At 44.7% G+C, this 20,084-nt stretch overlaps 1 protein-coding gene across 1 annotated transcript in view; it reads right to left on the reverse strand.

Annotated features, from left to right (window-relative positions):
* cntn3a.2 (contactin 3a, tandem duplicate 2) overlaps positions 1-10,000 on the reverse strand; it is a 33,869-nt gene extending 23,869 nt beyond the window's left edge. The window contains exons 1-6 of the mRNA XM_062540232.1: positions 9,916-10,000; positions 8,908-9,043; positions 3,365-3,540; positions 2,568-2,660; positions 2,106-2,309; positions 599-701 (exon numbers count right to left, since the gene is read on the reverse strand). Coding sequence (XP_062396216.1) covers positions 599-701; positions 2,106-2,309; positions 2,568-2,660; positions 3,365-3,540; positions 8,908-9,043; positions 9,916-9,970 — 767 coding nt within the window. The 5' untranslated portion in view covers positions 9,971-10,000. The remainder of the gene's footprint in view (positions 1-598; positions 702-2,105; positions 2,310-2,567; positions 2,661-3,364; positions 3,541-8,907; positions 9,044-9,915) is intronic.
* Between the last annotated feature and the right edge of the window lie 10,084 nt (positions 10,001-20,084).

The following is a 20,084-nucleotide window of genomic DNA, read 5'->3' on the forward strand; positions in this document are numbered from 1 at the left end:
TGTGTCTTTGTCAGAACCACATCAATACTGTATATACATGAAATAAGCAAACAAACAAAGCGAGACAATAGAAGAAACATGGAAAGAGAATCAATAGAAGAGATAAGACGAACGGCACAGGAAGAATAAGAAAAATGGAAGAGAAAAAAACGGGACATGAAGAATGGAGAAGAGAAGATAAGATGTGTTTCCTGCTGTCACAAACACATCTCAGCTCTCTATGAGGTCTGTATTACTGCTCTGTAATCACAGCCCTTGTTTTCTTTGACAGGTCCCAGGTACACCATCACGTCAGCTGTTGCACTGGACCCCAAACTTTTCCCGTTGTGAAAACTGTGCGAAAAAGCTTTGTCAATCAGCTAAGAGGAGCAACTGAACCACAACGATTGCTCCAAAGGAGGAAAAAAAAGAGAAATAATGTGGCTGTCTACAAACAGAGTTTGACAACCGTGATTTAAAGAGTGTCGGGGAGAGACACAGAGGACTTCTCTGAGAGACAGCATCGCCTCAGTGACAGATAGCTATTAAAAGTCAGGGGGCTAGGGAAAGGAGAAAAAAAAACGACTTGGCTGATTGAAAATGTAAGAATTCCACTTACTTGCCGAGAGCGAAACACTCCAGCGTAACAACTGATCCCTTCGCAGCTGGGACTGTGTCAGGGAAATGAACTTCTATTTTCGGCTCGTATTCACCCATAGCTCCTGCAATACACAGGCAGAGTAACATGTTTTTTTTTTCATATCCATAATTCATGAAAATCAGCTTGTGAGAAAAGAAAATATGGTAAACAAGACAAAGGTATAACCACCCCTACTCCCTCCCACCTCAAACTACAATGACATTCTCACTGAGTGAAACTGAGACCACTCCTACACCCTGAAGAAAACAGAGACAGAAACAGCGAAAGAGAGACAACAAATAATTTATATCTATTCTTTCTGACACATGCCACAGTGAGCCCTCTCTCCAGGGAAGATTCAAGATGTTTTGGGGCAAGTGGTTAATATTTAACTTCAGCCACCAGCAAGCTCTTTCTGTAGTACCAGAGAGAGAGAGAGAGAGAGAGAGAGAGAGAGAGAGAGAGAGAGTACAGAAAGCAAAGCTCCAGATGTAGTCATCCGAGTCTTTGAGGAACCACACCAGAGAGAGCTAAAAAACAGAGCCTCTCCGATCGCTCCTCAGGCTAACCTGTGCTGTTCTCTACAGTCAAATCCAAAATTATTCATAGCATTCGTGCCAAACTTTGGGGCCTTTTTTATTTGACCAATAGGCTTCTTCTGCTTGGTAAAAAAGACTTCAGCATGAAACAAAAGATGGCATGTTTTGCCATGCAAAAATAAAATAATTTCTGTTTTCAGCCCATTATTTGATATCAGTAGAATAATCATGGGCTTAATTATATCCTGTAACTTCGTTATTACTACTGTCATCTTGTAGGCCATCTGAGACTGTGAGTTTGTTACCAACCTCAACCCTTTCCCAACCAATTAGTTCAGCTGAGTATGAGCATGTGAGGGGGGGGGCAGCTGAATTCATATGATGCCCATAGAAAAGGCCTATGGAACAGCCCAGTCAGGGGATCATCATATCGGGGGCCAAACAGATCAAAAGCCTGGACCAGATAACCCAGCACCTGTCCAGCTGCCCTTCGCCGTCCAGTCAAGCAGCGCCAGCCAGGCGCCAGGTCCAGCTGGAGAGGTGGTGTGCGCTTTGGGTTGCAAGTGATTTGGCTTCCCATAGATCAGGGCTGGATGAGGATCATATCACAGCCGGCTCTGAGCCAGACTCGGGCCGTAGCTGATCCGGATCAGCCCGGATATCTATGATGAGCCTTTCCCCCTTGTCCATTGTTTTCTTTTGCTGCTCGGAACGCCAGACGCCAACTCTCTCACAGCCGCTGTGTTCATTAAGTGTTCCTTGAAGTCTATTTTTGTATACAAAACAATGAAAATTGGAATGCTTTCGCGGGATCAGGATTGAAACGTGGCCACGTCATCGCTAGATCCATGCCAGACCCGGGGACGGGATCAGCACCGGATCAGAGCCAGATCTGTTCCTAGTCTTCCGGGTCCAGAGCCAGCCGGTCTCACGGCAGGCCCGCTTACCGTCTGTCCTGAGGACCAGAGGAGTGGGGGAGCTGCTCACTCTCTCCCTGGTGACGCGGTTCATCACGATGCAGGTGTAATTGCCCACGTCGGACGGCTCGACTTTAGCGATGTACAGGTTCCCAGTCTCCTGAGAAACAAAGCGGCGATTGTCTTGTTGGACGAAGTAAGTGTATTCATTGAAGACCCAAGCAAATGTAAGGTCTAGAATGGAAACGAGGGGAGCTTTAGCCAAATTGTTTGGTTGTGACGTGAAAGCATATTTTATGGAAACAGATTGCACTTTAAAAAATCACATGCATTTTAGGGACAAAATTTAACATTTCAAACAATTTACAAAGCAGTTTACAACTGAATACATAATTTCAGGATGCCATTAAACAACCATTGCAATGAAAGAATGAACAATAAAATCTTGATTGGTTAAGTCGAAAGGAACTCCTGCAAACAAAATTGCTTTACCTCCTGAGTAAGTTGGTGTTCCACAAAGCAAGACGACACCTTGGCCTTCTCGAACGGATACAGCACTTCTGGCTTGACTTTTGAAATTCAAGTCTGCGCAAAAAGGACAAGTAAGTATCTTTACTCCAAACTATGCAAACTCTAGGATCATTTGCATCTATAAAGGAACTGAGGACAAGAAAATAAGATAATTAAAAATAAATTACAAACAAAAATTAAGAACAAAGTGCTTTCATGATGAGACCGACCAGCTGACACTTACAGTATCTTTGTTTAGAAGGTCAGCAGCGTTATTTTTCCTCTAATTACATTCTCCTTGAGGAGTAAACTCAATTACACCTGCACAGGGGGTTGGAGGAATCCATTTTCCCACCTTCAAAGACACATACAGTGCAGGTAGGGGTGCCAATTACACCACCTGTCACCCCGCACTGGGAGAGGGAGGTGACAACAAGCAGCGTGGCGCTGGATGAGGAGGGATAGGGTGGGCATGCCGCACGGCCCAGGTAAGGGTGGGACAGTGGGCATAGTGCAAGTTGGGGTGGGATGGTGGGCATGGAACTGGCTGGAATGGGTCAGGGTGAGCATGGTGCAGTTTGGAGTGGAATGGTGGGATGGTGGGCATGGTGTAGGTAAGGGTGGATCGGGTGGGCATGGTGCAGGTTGAGGTGGAATAGGGTGGACGTGGTGTGGGTTGGGGTGGGACGGTGGGCATGGAGCTGGCTGGAGTGGGTTAGGGTGGGCGTGGTGCAGGTTGGGGTGGGTTGGGGTGGTACAGGATGGGCGCTCTTGCTTACATGCAAACTTGAGGCTGGCCCGCCTGCTGAGGATGGCGCCGTGTGGGTTGTAGGCTGTGCACTGGTAGGTCCCGGCGTCCTGGTCCCGATCCAAATCCCTGATGATCAGGTTGCCGCCCGACAGGACCCACCTCTGGTCCATCCTGAGATCGATCAACGTGCCGTTCAATGACCATCTGCAAACAGCACCACCACAACACAATCAGGCCATCAGGGTGCTTACAGTACACTGGACCACACTCAATAGCAAACAGCACCACCACAACACAACACAATCAGGCACATCAGGCGCTTACACAGGACCTCACTCAATACACACTAATGTCGCTCTCAAGGGCCACACAAAGAAACCTCTGGCGTGGTCAAAACTGGAATATTCATGACTGGGGTTTACACTTTTGCATCAAAATGAAAAAAAAAAACACCTTTTACCTCAACACACGGTACTTTATCTTCATTTATTAATTCCTTAAGTGCACTATGTAATTTAACAGCTTAGACTTTATTTGATGTAGCCAAAGCCAAGTATACAAGCCTAAATTGCTATTTGTGAAGGGACAATCGAGGCAGACGGGTCCAACAAAAAAAATCTCTTTTCTTTGGCTCCGTCTCCCAGTCTGTTGCCACGACAGCATTTTCCTCCTTGTCCTTCCTGATGCCAAATCGTAATTGAGCATAAATACGTAATCCCCTCTGAAGAGCGGATCTTACTGAAGTCATTTCAGCAAAGCCATCTGTGTATCCAACACACAGTGTCTGTCTCCCAATTCTACTCCTTCACAACTCATAAACCACCTATCATTTAAGGGAGTCCCACTGACTGCAGGAGGTCAACGAGTGGAGAGAGAGAAAAAAAAGAGGGGGGGGAAAGAAAAATGAGGCTAAGCTTTTCAGGGACCAGCCAACTGTGCAAGGGCGCAGCAGAAAAGCTGAGGAGACGAGGAGAGCTAATTTCGGGGAGCGACGGTGCTCAGGAGTCATTTCTTCTGACAGGCTGTCAGTAGACACCCCGGGCTCAGCGCCGTGTCTCCAGCATACACACACACACACACACACACACCCCGGGAACAGCTGGCACCCGCACGACACCACGGCACGCCGACCGAGCCGCGCCGCGCAGGCAGCCACTCGCTCGATGCTAACGCTAACACGAGAGAGTGTGTGGGAAGGACGCCCGAGGAGGCAGCGGCGGCGGCAGCAGCAGCAGCGGAAGTGTGTGTGTGTGTGTGTGTGTGTGAGTGAGTGAGAGAGAGAGAGCACAGAAGCACCCGGTGGAGCGAGGTGGGGGGATCGATGCTCCCCGTAGCCCTGGAGCTCAGCGACGACAGAAGGAATCTTTGCGCTGTCAGTGCAAAAGCCCTGGCATGTGTGTGTGTGTGTGTGTGTGTGTGTGTGTGAGTGAGTGTGTGTGTGTGTATTTGTTTACTGCAGCAATAGGTGTTGGACTCCCACCCCCTTCACTGTGCAGAATTAGCACTCTGGGAAGGGAAAGACATGCAAAGGTTGCACAGACACCAACCCCTCCAAAGCACCCACCTGCCACCGATGGTGTTTACTGAAGGGCTTGTTGCACCTGAATGACAGTGAACCTGCAACCTGGTGTCTGCAGAATTGTGTCTGAGGTGCTGATGAAACACCTATTAATTGCGGTGTTAAAATGTGTGTGTTTTTTCTTTCTTTTGACATGACTGTAGAGGAAGACAGCACGGCACCATATAAGTATAGATTGCATCACAGCAAGAGAGAGAGAGAGAGAGAGAGAGAGAGAAAGAAAGAGAGAGAGAGAGTGCGCCGACCAGAACACAATGCACTCTCCATGGTTCTACTTCAGATGAATTCACAGCAATCGTGCTCCAAATGCCACCTCTCAACAAATGCAAATGTGAGTGGGAGTGAGTGAGAGAGAGAGAGAGAGAGAGAGAGAGAGTGAGAGAGAGTGAGTGAGTGAGAGAGTGAGTGAGAGTGAGAGAGAGCGAGGGGGAGATGGAGACTAACTGGCAGCCTGGTGGTCTGGCTTCCAAAGCACCCTGCACTCTCGGCCCCGCCGGCACTCAAGCTCCATTTAAGGCCCCTCAACGGCGAGCAGCAAATAGGTGTCACTGCAGTGGGCCGCAGGGGCTGTGGGCAGGCCAGGTGTGAAATGCGGTCACGTCTGGCCCCCCAGGGTGGGATGGGGGGGGGGGGGGGGGGGGGTTGGGCGGCTGCGCGCTTGTGGAATAACGTCCGCCTGGGGTCACGGCTGGGGCCGCCGCCACACTTGGCTCCTCTCCGCACTCCTGGCCTCGGAGTCTGTGTGGCCGGCGTGAACTGGAGCTGACCCCTCCTGTTCGCATCCATTTTGCATGAGGCAGAATTCATTGATATGAGCTGCAGGAACAGCACAGCAGAGGAGAGCAGAGGAGAGCAGAGGAGAGGAGAGGAGCTGCGCATCACAGCACAGCACAGTACAGTGCAGTGCAGCACACCCCAACCGCCTGGCCTCCTCTCCTCTCCTCTCCTCTCCACTCATCTGCCACTCATCCCCCCATCCTTTCACCTCTCCTCCACCTCCTCTTCCTCTCCCCCGGGACAGCCTTCCCTTCCCCTCCCTTCCCTTCCCTTCCCCTCCCTCTGCCCTGTCCGTCCGTGCGCTCGTCCGTGCGGGTGGCAGCCTCCACCGCAGCGTCGCTCCGGGATCCCTCCTCAAACACCTGGCACGGAAGCTTTCCCTCTCCCTTTCTCTCTCTCTCTCTCTCTCTCTCTCTCTCTCTCTCTCTCTTGCTCTCTCTCTCTCACACGCAGCCAAGGTTACCGGACTGCAGCACGTTCCTCAATCCTCAATCAAAATGAAAAATGTATAAGCCATCCCCCTAGCAACCACCCCCCAACATACACACATACACACACACACACACACATCCCCTTCTCCACTGTCGTCACCGCCCCCGGTAGGGAACCGGCGTGCTATTATTCTGAATTCAGCTGAATCAATTCAAGCCACTGATATATGGAGAATTTGACACAGATAGAGGATAAACAAAGCATTATATGATTCACAGGATTAATTATAAAACTAATTTGCTGCACAAGTGCAATCAGCACTTTCTCTGTAAGTCATTTCTATCCACTATTATCGCAGTGAGCATTCTTGAGAGCTAAATTATATCTTAGGGGCAATTTAGATTCTACTTGGCTCAGAGACGGGAGTTTGTCAAATGTTTACGCTTGGCTTCCCAGTCGATATTTTTCTGTTGTCAGGCAACTTGGGGAAAAAAAGGGAAAAGGAAGGGGGGGAAAAAAACTGTGATTTTGACATCTCTCGACTGAGTATTATACCGCTGCTGCATCACACGGAGAAAGAGAGAGAGAGGGAGTGAGGGAGAAAAGAAAGAGAGAGAGAGGGAGTGAGGGAGAAAAGAAAGAGAGCGGGAGCAATTTAAAGCCATCCACCATGGAGTTTTATGAAGCTCATGGCCAAACCCAGGCAATTTATTCCGGCGTCCTGACAACCTGACTTTCCGGTGCCGGCGCGGAGCGGAGCGGTAGAGAAAAGCGCTCTGACCCATTTGCACTTCAAGAAACGGAGGAGCAGGAGCCGAGACACTGCGAGCTCGTGAAGAGGCTGCTGCTCTGCCTTCTGCTCGACTGAGAAGAGACTTATGGCGTCGGGGCTAAACATCTACGTCTCGCCTCTGCTCGGCAGGGGGTGGAAGAAGAGGAGGAGGAGGAGGCAGAGCAGAGGTGGGTGAGACTGTGTGTGTGTGTGTGTGTGTGTGTGTGTGGTGTGTGGGGGGGTGAGGGGTGGTTTGTACTGTGGAAAGAGAGGCCGCTTCAGAGCCAAGCAGTGGAGCAACGCTCGGGTTGCTGATTAGAAACGCATATTCTCAGGGTCGGGCCCGCGTCGCTGGCATCCTTATAGAATGCACAACATACACACGGTAGGGCACCCTGCCGACTACGCCAAGCTGCACTTTGCCAGCGAGCATCTTTTCACTAAGGTGCTGATTTGAGATGCCTCCTTCAAAGGACTCCTGTGCAGCTCTTTCAACTGCATAAATACAATGTGGGAAGCCAGACCCTTACAGCTCTTTTTAAAGTGGGGGAGAGAGAGGGATGAATTCCTGTTCAGATTGCATATACCACTCCAACAGAAACACATGCAAATCAGAATGTGTTCTTTGAACGAGCCCACAATTTCAAACGATTTGTTGTCATTTTTTTGTATGCTGATTTTTTTTGTCCCCCCCCCCACCCCCCCTCACCCCCCCTTCATCTGCCTCATCTGCCTTTGCTGAAGAATTGCTGATCTAAACACTGCTGTTATTATGTGGCATAAAAGATGAGATGGCGCTCTGGCCCGTTCTGTAAATCATTCACCAGATTAATACCAAAATAGTCCTTTTCCACAACACTCCTCGCTCACAGATGAGACAGAACAACCACCAACATGCAGCACACAGAGAGCTCCCACACAGAGGGGGAAAAAAACTGTTTATAATTTGCTTTTTTTTTTCTCGCCACCACAGAAATGTCCATTTACACGTGCACTTCTTATAATGAATTCATAAGCACTCTAAAATGAGTCACATTCAAGGCCATTCCCCTGGCTGTTTACACTTTCTGAACGTTCTGAAACACATTCAGATGGTAATTTGTCTAAAGAAACCCAGGGAAGAGATAAAGATACTGTACACAAAAGCTACATCCTGTTGATATGAAACAAACTGTATTCAGCGTATGGAGATATAAGAAGCAATACACACATACTGTACCAAGGGGGGCATAGAATATGAAGCTATTTGAACTTGTTCTGTGTTCTGCCAATAGAGACATTCAAGTGACATCTGTGAAGTGTGAAGTGTGAAGTGTTCAAGTGAAAGTTACATTTGTAAATGTGAAAGGAGCAACATGGGCTTCGCCTAGTTTCAGAAAGCGCTGAGGACATGTAGTGCCCTTATTTGCTATTAAACACAAACGTTTTTAAACAGTAACGAAGACCTTCAAACATATGCCTATTTCTTCAAAAGAAACAATGAAAAGAGTCTAAAGCAACACTGTCTGTACACAGCAGCATGGGTAAAAAAAACCTATCCAGGAGGCTAATGGCACTTGTTCCATGTTCATTCATTAAGCTTGTCCTAGACTGAAATCAACTCCCTACCCAGATCCTCTAAATGACCACTGTGGAGTTATCATTGAGGCTGAAACATCCTCCATTGTGAAAAGCTATTCAGGTTCTTCTGTTGTGGGATGTTTTTCTTCCATGGACAAGATGATGACAAAAAGAAGATGGGGGACTAATCATGCCTTTCACTAGGTCTGGTGGGGGGTCTCTTCACACTGTCCTTGATTTGCATTGAAAAAAAAAATTGTTACTCTGATTAAAATGACCCCATCTCACCTACCGTGTTTTTTTCCTCACAAACTTGAGCTGTCGTATAACATTATGAAGGAATAAGGAACACAAAAGGAGTACAATATGAAGAGAGGAAAACCTGTCAGTGGAAACAGCGCGCTGACGTACAAAGTACCGGCGGATTGTAGCGTGAGGAAGGAAGCCGCACCTGTACTGGGGGGGCGGGGTGCCCTTGGCATCGCAGGTGAGGGTGGCCTCTGTCTGCTTCCCCCCCACTGGGAGAGTCAGATCGCTGGGCTCCATCCTCCATCTGGGGCCGTGAAATGACTTATAATCCGAGCCATCTGAGGGAGGTGAAAACACAGCACAGGTTGCACAGGCTGCACAGGTTGCCATCTCTTTGGTTATGGTTTGCTTGTTTGCTTATCATTGCATTTGTTTATTTGGCTAAATCCTGCATTTTAATATTACACGGCCCACCACCTCAGGCATCACAATCAAAGACAGGCCATAGCTGGTACTGTAATAAATACCAAAGCAGTACAGTACATCATTCATCACAATAGTTACTACTAACAGCGAAACCTTTTAAAGTCTTTTAAGAACAAGGCACAATTAGTTCAATTTCCATCTGGCCGATCATAAACACTTGGTCTTTGTTCATTCTTTAGTCCTTTATCTATGCGTGTGTGAGACCAAGGCAGCTCCGCTATAATATGTTAGGTGTTAAATTGCTGGGAACTGGGAGTACTGTATGCATTTGCTAAAGAAAACAGATCTGAAAGGGAGCCTGTGCTCATACATCTTAGCACTAGAAAGCCATTAACTCCTGACATGCTATTTTTATTTCCTAGGAGAGCGTCTTACATTGGAAGGCCCATACCCTAGAAAAAAAGAACAATACAATTCATTTTCACATTGACTGAGCAGCTTAATTGAATCCTCCACAACCAGGCCAGGAATTACTGTCTTACTCCATTTTCCCACAATGTTACTAACAGCACGCTAATGTATCTGACTAAAAGCTGCTGCTCAACCTGCACAGTTGGCCAATGTAAATGTAATGAACCCATTGAACTACCTTGAGGTGAGATGGGCTTTATATCTTATATTTAGCATGTGTATAGCTACCATCCAATGTGCTAGAGATTAATTATTACATGCACCCATGACAGCGAACATAGACAGGAACTAGCTCAGACAGAAGGCATTTTACCTGCAAGACACTCCATGATTGATAGCAGCAAAAACTGTTTCCATAGTAACATCATCTTCAGTTGCCAGAGGCAAGTGAGACTTTCATCCAATAAGTTGTGAGCAGACTGAAGAGAGGGGGGCTCAACCTGTGGTGTACCAGGCATAGAATAAAAGAGAGCATTCAAATGAAATGAAATGTGTGATTACATTTGCAGTACACATGTGAAGTGAAGTGGAGTGAGCCCACAGCCATGCATTATCAATTAAATGTCAAATTAGTCATAATTGTATCACTTCACATTAAATGCATTACTTCTACTAGCTTAACAGTATAGTATCTCTTTACGTATTACAAATACATGCATCCTTACAGAACAATGCAACAAAAGTAAGTACACCTTTCTTTATTTTTTTTTCAGTTTTTTTTCCATTTATCCTTTACCAGGCGAGTCCGAGATCTTAAGTTTAGCAAGTTTAGCAGCGAAATACAGCTTCTGTCATCTTTTATCAGGGCTTTTCGAAATCCCGGAAGTACTTTTTCCAGATACCTCACAAACGTGTGTGCCTAATATAACACAACAGAATTTGAATTTCACTGCGAAACTTGCTATAGAAGATCGTTGAAGACCAGTAACCACTCGGTGAGCTGCACATTTTTTTTAACGTTTAGGGGTGTTTTAAGGACAGAATAGTCCATGCACAAAGCGAGCAATGTTAAAGCCATACAGAGCTCCATTCTAAAGCTGACAAATTCCACAAACAGGCTCAATTTCGGTGTCTAACACTCGTTTTCATGCTAGGCACTAGCCTACAGAAAACGGGCTTAAAGTGTAAAATACCGAACTATTCCTTTAACCTGTTTGTCAAGGGAGACCTGTTTTCACACTGCTACTCTAATACACATGTCCACATTTATTTTTATTGATAGACTCAGTCCTCTGTCCTTTTCTTTTTTCAAAACTTTTTGCAGTGATGGAAATACTCTTCAAACCCCCATTGCAACTAATTAATTAAAAGATTTGACACAAAAATGAAAAGTTTTAGTGGCCTCTAGAAAGAACAATTCAGAAAAAAAAACTGTCCAATCATACTGAACGGACTATTAACAATGATTGGATTCTGATGCATCTATCAAACTGCAATCTGCTCCTCCCTTCTGCTTGTGAACAAGCATTGCATGTTCCTGTACGCTAGGCGTGGCTTCGGGGGAGGTCTGAAGAAAGGGGTTGGGACTTTTGACCTGTGTATTTTCAAAATGCAGCTTTGCTGGAATCGTTTCCCATGATCTCCTACCCTACCTTTAAGTGCAAAAAAAGAAATCTTTGGTTGGTGGCTTTTAAAGAGAAAGTTAGAACACCACAGCCCCAAAATTGTGAAATGGATGACAGAACACCTCGGGGCAACTCTACATACTCCATTCAGTGGAGGATTAAGTCATCAAAAAAGGTAAACACACACATTAATAAAATAAGGTAAACACACACATTAATAAAACATATCTCAGTAATGAAATGAGCCACTGACTTGTTGAATTCTTACTGCAGGACTGTATTCGAAGGTATTGCAAGTAAAATATAACCTGACTTTCGCCAGATCCTGTAGTTCGCTGTCTGCTTCACACAAGGATCTGGGACTTCTCGATAGGAGATGTATTTCTGAAGGCGGGTCCTTGTAAAACATCCTCGCATGTGATTTGATAAACCACTTGCCTGTTATCTTGAATGACGTGCAAGGCTTATTCAAGCTCTTGCCAAACCCGGTCGGAAGAAGGGTAAAAACATCCTTGACACCAATAAATGTCTTCAAAACTATTCTCTGTTAATCTTTTAAAGAATGAATACTCGATAGATTCGACAAAACGGTTGAAATAGCAGAATCAATGTCAGCACAAGACTCCTCGCTGCGTGCCGCCATTGTTATTTGAATCAAACACTCGCTTCGGCACTCCTGATTGGTTGCTCATTTTTTGATCACTGGCAGGGGTTTGGATTGCCCTCGCGTCCAGACCCTTGTGTGGAGCTCAGCGAAACGCCTCTGGTGGAGCATGGCGGAACTACAAGGGTCTGGCGAGAGTCAGGCTAAGTAAAATATGCTATTGTTCAACTTTTGCAATTAGTGTGAGATAGCACCATGGCGAGCTGTGTAACATTTAAATGATATTGGCATTCACTAGTATAACTGCCTGCATTAACCACAACAACAACAACAAAAGCTTCAAATAAATGTATAAGGATTTACAAAGAAAATGTTATCGAGGAGACAGCCGAGAAAAACAAAACAAATCATAACATTGGACAATTGGACTACTCGAGACAACACTTTTGCCCTATATTTTTTTCTATAGGCAAACGTCCATGTCTTTAAACTCAATTCAATAAGTTCTTGATCTAAAGACAAGTTTCATGCCTAAGTAACTACTGAGTGAAAAAAGCTGCCAGTTTCATCTTCATGTAAATGAATACCAATCACATAAAAGAAGATGTGAGCTGTTGCTGAAAGTATAAAAAGAGGCTATTCTCTGAACGTCTTTTATGAAGACAAGCAATTGCCAGTTCCACCTAAGCAGACCATAACGAATGTTTGAAAAACATGGAATCATGCATTTACTGTCACACTAAGGAATGAAGGAAAAAAACAGGTACTACTAATGCTACTACTAGCTTACTACTACTACACTTACTTTATACCACTGCTTGGTCAAATTTCCTATTGTGATGCGCTATTTGGAACGTGCATTATTTTTCTATATACCGCACGGCTATGAAGTAGTTCCTTTTTTTGGGCTTATTACACTTGAATATTAATTCGCCAATGTTAATGTAACGGTAAAAAACAGCAAGGTTGTATCTAAGACAGCGGCAATATAAACGAAAGTGATAGTAGCAGTGGTATAAGCGGGATAATCAACTCCGCGCCCTGTGCGTTTATAGGAAAATAATGCACTTATCGAAGTGTAAAGTCCCCTCCGCCTGCGGCGTCGGGTCCTTGTTACCACTTTGAACGTGCATTATTTTCCTATAAACGCACGGCGCGTCGTTGATTATCCCTTACATAATTACTACTACAACTACTACAATTACTACTACTACTACAGTTACTACTACTACTGTACTACTACTAGCCTACTACTACTACACTTACTATAATTACTACTACTACAACAACTACTACTACAATGACTACTACTACTACTACAACAATTACTACCACTACTATGAATAATAATAATGAATAGTTTTGTAAAGTTGATTAAAAAAAAAACACTGAATGAGTTAAAAACAGCCATGGTATATCTGGAAGATGGGATAAAAAACTTTATCGTCTGCAAACATTCTGATTTATGCCTACAATAAACAGAAGTATCCGTTCGGTTGCACAGTGTGCCCGCTGTGAGCCAAGCAACAAGAAATATATCACACATTAAAAGTGCGGGGGCTACAGGCTGTGCATTCACCTAGGCAGCTCACTTGGCAATATACCTTTACTCTCACTAACTGGGGATTTGCACAAAGCGCTAGAGTGCCATTTGAATTACTCATGAGTCCTATAGCTTGGAGAGCCATCTGTTAAGGGTCACACCATTGTTATCATAGATACGCAATACATCTGATACCATATATCAAACATGACAAATTAAGAGCATATTGCATTTATATACAGGTTAAAGCTGGGGGCACGGAATCACTTTGTATATATTAGACATAAGCTTGCCAGGTATAGTCACTGTCAGGTGATGAAGCTACGGAATCAGCTTGTATATCCTGAAGAGCTGTGTAAAAATACAGCATTACCATAAACTGGTGATGACCCATTTTGATACCTTGCAGAGTATGTTGGAAGGGGGGTGTGTGTGTGGGGGGGGGTGTCATGAGGGGAAACGGCAGAAATTGAGTTATTTAATCATCAGAGGGGGGTACAGGTGGATGACTGTCAGAGCAGAAATGCTTGCCCATCGCATATGGGCCCTAGCAGAAGCCACGCCATTAGGCCCGTGCCGGTTCGACGGGCCCATCTCTCAATGTGACTACATTGGCCCCTCAAGCCCCCGAGTTAGATTCGCCGGATTTGGATGGAATTCAATCAATTATTCTCCCTGACAGCAAGGCCTCCCCACACGCACAATAAACTTAGACCGAGTCTGGCCCACTACTGCACTGAGTCTGGCCCACTACTGCACAGCCCACTACCTCTAGGAGGCGGAGGGTGTTCCAACACTGATGATGAAGACACTTCCATATTACTAACAGTATATGAAACATCTCCCCCGCAAAACGTGTTCTCTATAGATGCTACAGATCATATCAGCAATCTTCTCGCCATCTTCCAATAGTTCCCATGCAATCTCCTAACAGCATTCGCACTAACAAGATGGGAGAGAGGCTACTCGTCTCCTCAAAAGCAAGCTGACAGAGTGACCCAGCCACATCACGCTGAAAATGTGATGATCAGTTCTCAATGAACCTACAGTATATTCCTTCCCTTAGCTCCCAAACAACCACAGACACACACACAGACACACACACTTATGCATTTAATTGCAAAGTATGTAAGCTAGAGCCTGACCCAGGTTTAAGCTTTAGGGCGCTCCTTAGGGTGTAATTATTTGTCAGCTGCTAAAACTGTAAGCATGCAGGGTCTGGAGGAGGATTTTGCTCTGGTCTTTCAAGTTTTATGAGGCCAGTTTTCCACTGTAAGTCTCCCAAATTGGATTTCCATGCCCAGGATTTCATGGAGAAGAACACAGCATGTCATGCCTCCTCTTGTAAAAAGCTTGCCCCCCCCACGCGCAAACCATCAGAGTGCTGCGTGGCAGTATTGTATCTGTTTGATCACATTGTCCCAATAAGGAGGGCCATCTTAACACCATCTAAAACACACTAAAACACACTCGCTCCTCTCTACACGGTCAAGTGAGGCTGGTGAAAAGGGCAGAGCGGCTGGGAAATGGCTGGCAAATGAATTCCATTGTTTACAGTTCAGTAGGATGAAAACACTAAACACATTATGTCAATGACCATCCAAATGAAGTACAACACGGCACTTGATAGAACACAATAATGTATCAAAGATCTGAGAAATGTTCAGCAAAAATACATATTTTTGATACCTTTGGCCATGCTGGAATAAATGCATTTGCATGCATGAATTACAATTTTCTGTAGAGAGCATTTATATGTTACAAAGCACATAAATGACAACGGCTTAAGATGTGATTTATGCTTGCAGATGAGAGGAAAGCATTTGTATGGCTGGTCAGATTGAGTGATGCCCTCAATTACTGTATTGTCAAATGCAGTCTCCTCGGGGGAGATGTTGTGATTGGATTTGCTGCAACATTTAGACATTACACATTCAACTGGAAGCATCCACTCCCAATCTCTTTAACTATTTCCCATGATTAAAAGAAAGAAAGAAAAAAAGAGGGCAAAAAAGAGAAAAAGAAAGACAGAAAGACAGAAAAGAAGGAAAAAAAGAGAAAAAGAAAGACAGAAAGACAGAAAAGAAGGGAAAAAAGAGAAAAATAATGAAAGAAAGACAGGAAACAGAAAATAAATCACCCAGCACATCCAAAGCAATACATGTGCCTAAGAGCATCCACATGAACACAAATGAATATGGTGAAAAGGGCAAAGAAACAACGCCACGGAAATATGGCAGAGGACAGTTGAGGGGCTATGAATAATAACCCAAACGGCACACAGAGATAAATCCCAGGTGGTGATGAGCGAGGACCCGGGCGCTGCACTGACACCAGTCCATTAATAACGCCACATCATGCAGCTCTCCTCACACTGAGGAGCCTCCACAGGGACTGGGCCAGATCATCAAAACAGAAAATGGAAATGGCAGCCAGGGAGTGAACACAAAGGCAGGGGGGGGGGGGGGGGGGGTTGGAGAGGGGGGGTTGGTGGGGGTTGCCTCAACACAAGAAAAAAATATCTCATAAAAAAATACCAAATAAAAAATAAAAGTGGCCCTAATCACTGGACTACAAACACTCAAATGATAATTAATCCCGTAATAATAACGTACTGTGATTGTACCCCAGGGTTTGCTTGTCTGTTCCTTCCTTGACCTCAGATAAGCAAGCGCTTTAAGTGCCTGTGCTTCAGCTCATTAAAAGTCTGCCGTCACAAACAGAAAGATCTGGCAGTTATTGTGTTTAAAGCGCCCAGCGCTGTCATAATTAAATGCCACACATCAAAACAATGTCTCTTAGAAGTAACTAAGAAGACATGTAATTCAATGAGCTATATGCAATTGACTATGAATACAAAACACGCTGTTAATTTATTAAATCCCAACCCAGGCTATGTACACAATCTAACACTGCCAAAGAGTCCACGTTCCTGTTAGTTTTTTATTGACACTGCTCCATTCCACTCGAGACATTTGAGGGCAAGTTCGGTCAAATTGGGATTTGTGTGATGATGATGGACAGATGAGCAACAGTGCTACCACATCCTTTGAGCACGCTTATGTTGATTTTGTTTGCAACAAAAATGCTGTGGCTATAAGCTAGACAGATGGCTTCTTAAACCACATAGGGTAAATGCATCTTATTTCCATGTGGTTTGGCTTTTTTTTTTTACACAAAAATGCAGGTTTTATCACGGAAAACGAATATTTCTGAAAACGTCGGCCTAAGTTGATTATGTGAGAAAACTCCGGTTTCACTTTCAGCAAGGGATAACAGTGTGTTTACATTGTGACATGTTTGTTTGAAATCTCTGATTGGCCACCTGTTTGCTTGAGGGGCTCGCAACACCCAGCTGTTTATAGCATGTTTGTAGCATCGGTATGAACGGAATTATTTTTTAAAAGGAAGGAGGGGAAATATGCGCTTTTCCAAATAACCTACCCTGCTATGTATTTTGTTGTCTTAGATTTCGCTATCGGGTGTTGTGCAAGATATTGACAGCACATTAACTTTTAGAAAATACAATTTTTTTTATACTTTGGATAAAGAAGGATGGTTTGTGTGTTCTTCCTACAGCTCAAGGTAAGCTAGTTTGTTGATTGGTTAGGTATATCCAATTGAGTGCCCCCCCCCCCTCCCATTGGTTGAAAGACGCCCCATAATTACGTCCCCATGGAGCAGTATCACTCTGCCTACAATATGACGATGTCAGGCTAGTGCGAGCCACGAAAACATGATGAACTGAAACCTGTTACTTGGCTAAGGCCCCTATATCTACAGGAATCAGGAATCTGGTTGCCAACACAATATGTTTCTCCCTCATCAAACAAGAGAAACAGAGAAACAGCGAAACTCATTAAGGTGGACGTCTGGAGACCCTGCTGGGGGACTGCTGTGCTACTGGGCACTGGATGCATCAAACCGCACAAGAGCAGCACAGAGCAGTGCGGCACATCATCCTCATTCTCACAGATTTATCCCTGGGAAGATTACTCATGACTAAAGACACCCTGAAACCTCCTCTGATCTTTAGTGCTGAGCACTAAATGTGGCCCATGCAGTGATATTCCCTTTCTCCTCCTCTCTTGTAACCGCTGATAAAAATAATACATGCAGTTGGTATAAATGAATGAACAAGAATGAAACACAGACGATTCTCTCTCCAATAATCACACACACACACACATCCTCTATCAAAGGAATCCTTATTCATGAAAATGTTAATCATTTGTAGCAACTGTAAACTAGGGACCCTATCAAGATTTGCGCCCAACAATGACACAATATTGCCACACAGACAAAAGCCAATGCAAGAACTGAGAACTAATGCACAGCACCGGGAATGTCTCAACTGATGCCCAGCAAGTTGGGCCCTGAAGAATGGTGTTACAAACCAACTACGTTTCTCATACATATATATATATATATATATATATATATATATATACACGTTTCTCATATTATATATATACTGTATATACCATGTACTCTAAAGGCAGTATGTAGTGATGTATGAGGTCTGTCCACTGTCCATGGGATCCAGCTCTTCATCATGTTCATGAGGTGCTTCTGGATCCCATTAAATAACCCAGAGCCAGGCAGTACATGGCCAAGGCAGGCTGCTCCCCCACAAACCTGTGTTGCAAGGGCATTAATTATTGAATACAGCACGTCAGGGCATATCATAGCTGTGTGATGATGAGATGCTCAGAGATACCCCATGTCTGCATCATGCATTCGGCTGATGAATCATTTAAATGAATAGTAATGGTCTCATTAAATATTTAGAGAAGCAATCAGTGTGAAATGTGAGTAAATTTTGTTATTTGGTTCCCATTGATATATTTCCCAGGTAGCTGTGGCAAAACATAATAAACAGAGAGCAATCGTTGTCTGGTGGGAATGAATATGTGAGAGAGATACAATGATCTGCCAAGACATTCACCAATAGAATAACTGCAATTACAGTCAAGTCGAATGTATCAACATTCCATTTAGATGACTAGATCGGGCACAACATCAGTTTGACAGAGACGGCAACACTCACTGTACTCGTTGTAAAAAAAAAAAAACAGATACAAACATTACAGAATCCAAATGTCAAATGCAGATGCAGGAGAGCATTCCTAGAAGTACTCCCCCAGGTAAAAAGAGCATGGCATGGCAAGTGATCTGGAAAAAAATCGAATTCGGGGTGACATGGAAGACAAGTAAACCTGTCCATTCCCACTCGGACTAGAACGCAATGATGCAAACGGTACCTGGAGTCCAGACCGCTCTGCAGTACTAACGCACAAAAACCTGAAGCGCTGTAGCCATCGATACCAGGTCCACGATGCCAAAACAAATCACAGCGGGAGTAGTCACCGCAACCTCGGGTTCTATCACACAAAGCCTCACACGCGGAACTGTCACGAGCCACAGTCAGACAGTGCCACGCGTCAGTAACACCCAGTTTGATAGTGGCACAGCCTTTGTTTGTCCACACAGGTAATTGAGCCACATGGAAGTTTGGATATTCATTCAAATAACGGATTCAATGCAAGTGCAGCGGAATGGTTTGAAACGCATGGTGCACTAATGTTGCCCTATCCACAGAAACTACGCTAATCAAGAGACACCTAAAAATGACATGCGATGGAGGAGGAAAATGTAGCCTAAAATCACATAACATAGTTGCTCGAATTTTGAAGGAAACATTCACGTGGTGGTAACCAACGTTCTATAAGAGACTGCGTAGCATTTCACATTAAATGTAGCGTTTTACTTTACCCAAACGTCGATTCTTCTTTTCCTTGTTAAAAAGATTGATCAATCCATAAAGAATGAAATCTAAGTTCGGTTCATAAACAACATCACAGTCAGTGGTCCCTCCATAGAGCCATTCCAGGGCACGGGGGAGTCGCACGCCCGCGGATACAAGTGCACGGAGTCGATGTCAAATACAACTGGCGATGGGAGCTCCCCTCTGTTTTGAGGGGCTTTGGCGAGAAGACGAGCCCTCTCCTCTAGTTTCTCCCCCTGTATTCCCCACAGCACCCACGCAATTAGCTCTCAAATAACACCGGCAATGTTTTCGACCTGCGAGGACAACCCCTCTCCTGTCCCGACGGCTTCACGTCGCCAGATTCATTGCCAAAAGGAGAAAGAGACGCTGTTCGCTCCAAGATTTACATTCTGGGTGTCAAGTCAGCTCTGTCCTGCAAATGGGCAGTAGCCAAATGCTGGTGACGAGGGTGGGGGTGGGTTGGGGGTGTAAATAGGATGAGGGGACACTAATTGAACAACGGCGCCACCACCTGAGAGTGATTTTTTTTCACTCTCACTGAAATAACTTCAACAAAGAGCCATGATAACACGGGAGTCTTTTTCTGGTGTTGTGAACAATTTTATGACCGATTAGGTAAATATTCCATAATTATGCCGCTGTGTCTGTTTGGATTTCACAGAATCTTCTTGGTTATTATTGCGCCGCTTATTAGAAATAGGATGCATTTTTATAACGAGGCTAGGTAGGCTACAATATGAATGTTGAGATGAACAAATGCATGAATTCTCAAACCACGTTGTGAGCACATTTGAAATAATTGGACTATTGAAGGACAGATATTTGAAATGCCCCTTGACGTCCAAGTATATCTGCAACCTGCAATGTAATTTGAGACACACAAAACTGGGGTTTTGACATCAGATGGAATGACAATGCACAGGTGTGCTCAATTGCTCATGGGCGATCTCTAGTTTACCTCCAATATATCTGGTAGTGA

The sequence above is a fragment of the Sardina pilchardus genome, chromosome 7, assembly GCF_963854185.1.
Source record: "Sardina pilchardus chromosome 7, fSarPil1.1, whole genome shotgun sequence".
In the NCBI taxonomy this organism is placed as follows: domain Eukaryota; kingdom Metazoa; phylum Chordata; class Actinopteri; order Clupeiformes; family Clupeidae; genus Sardina; species Sardina pilchardus.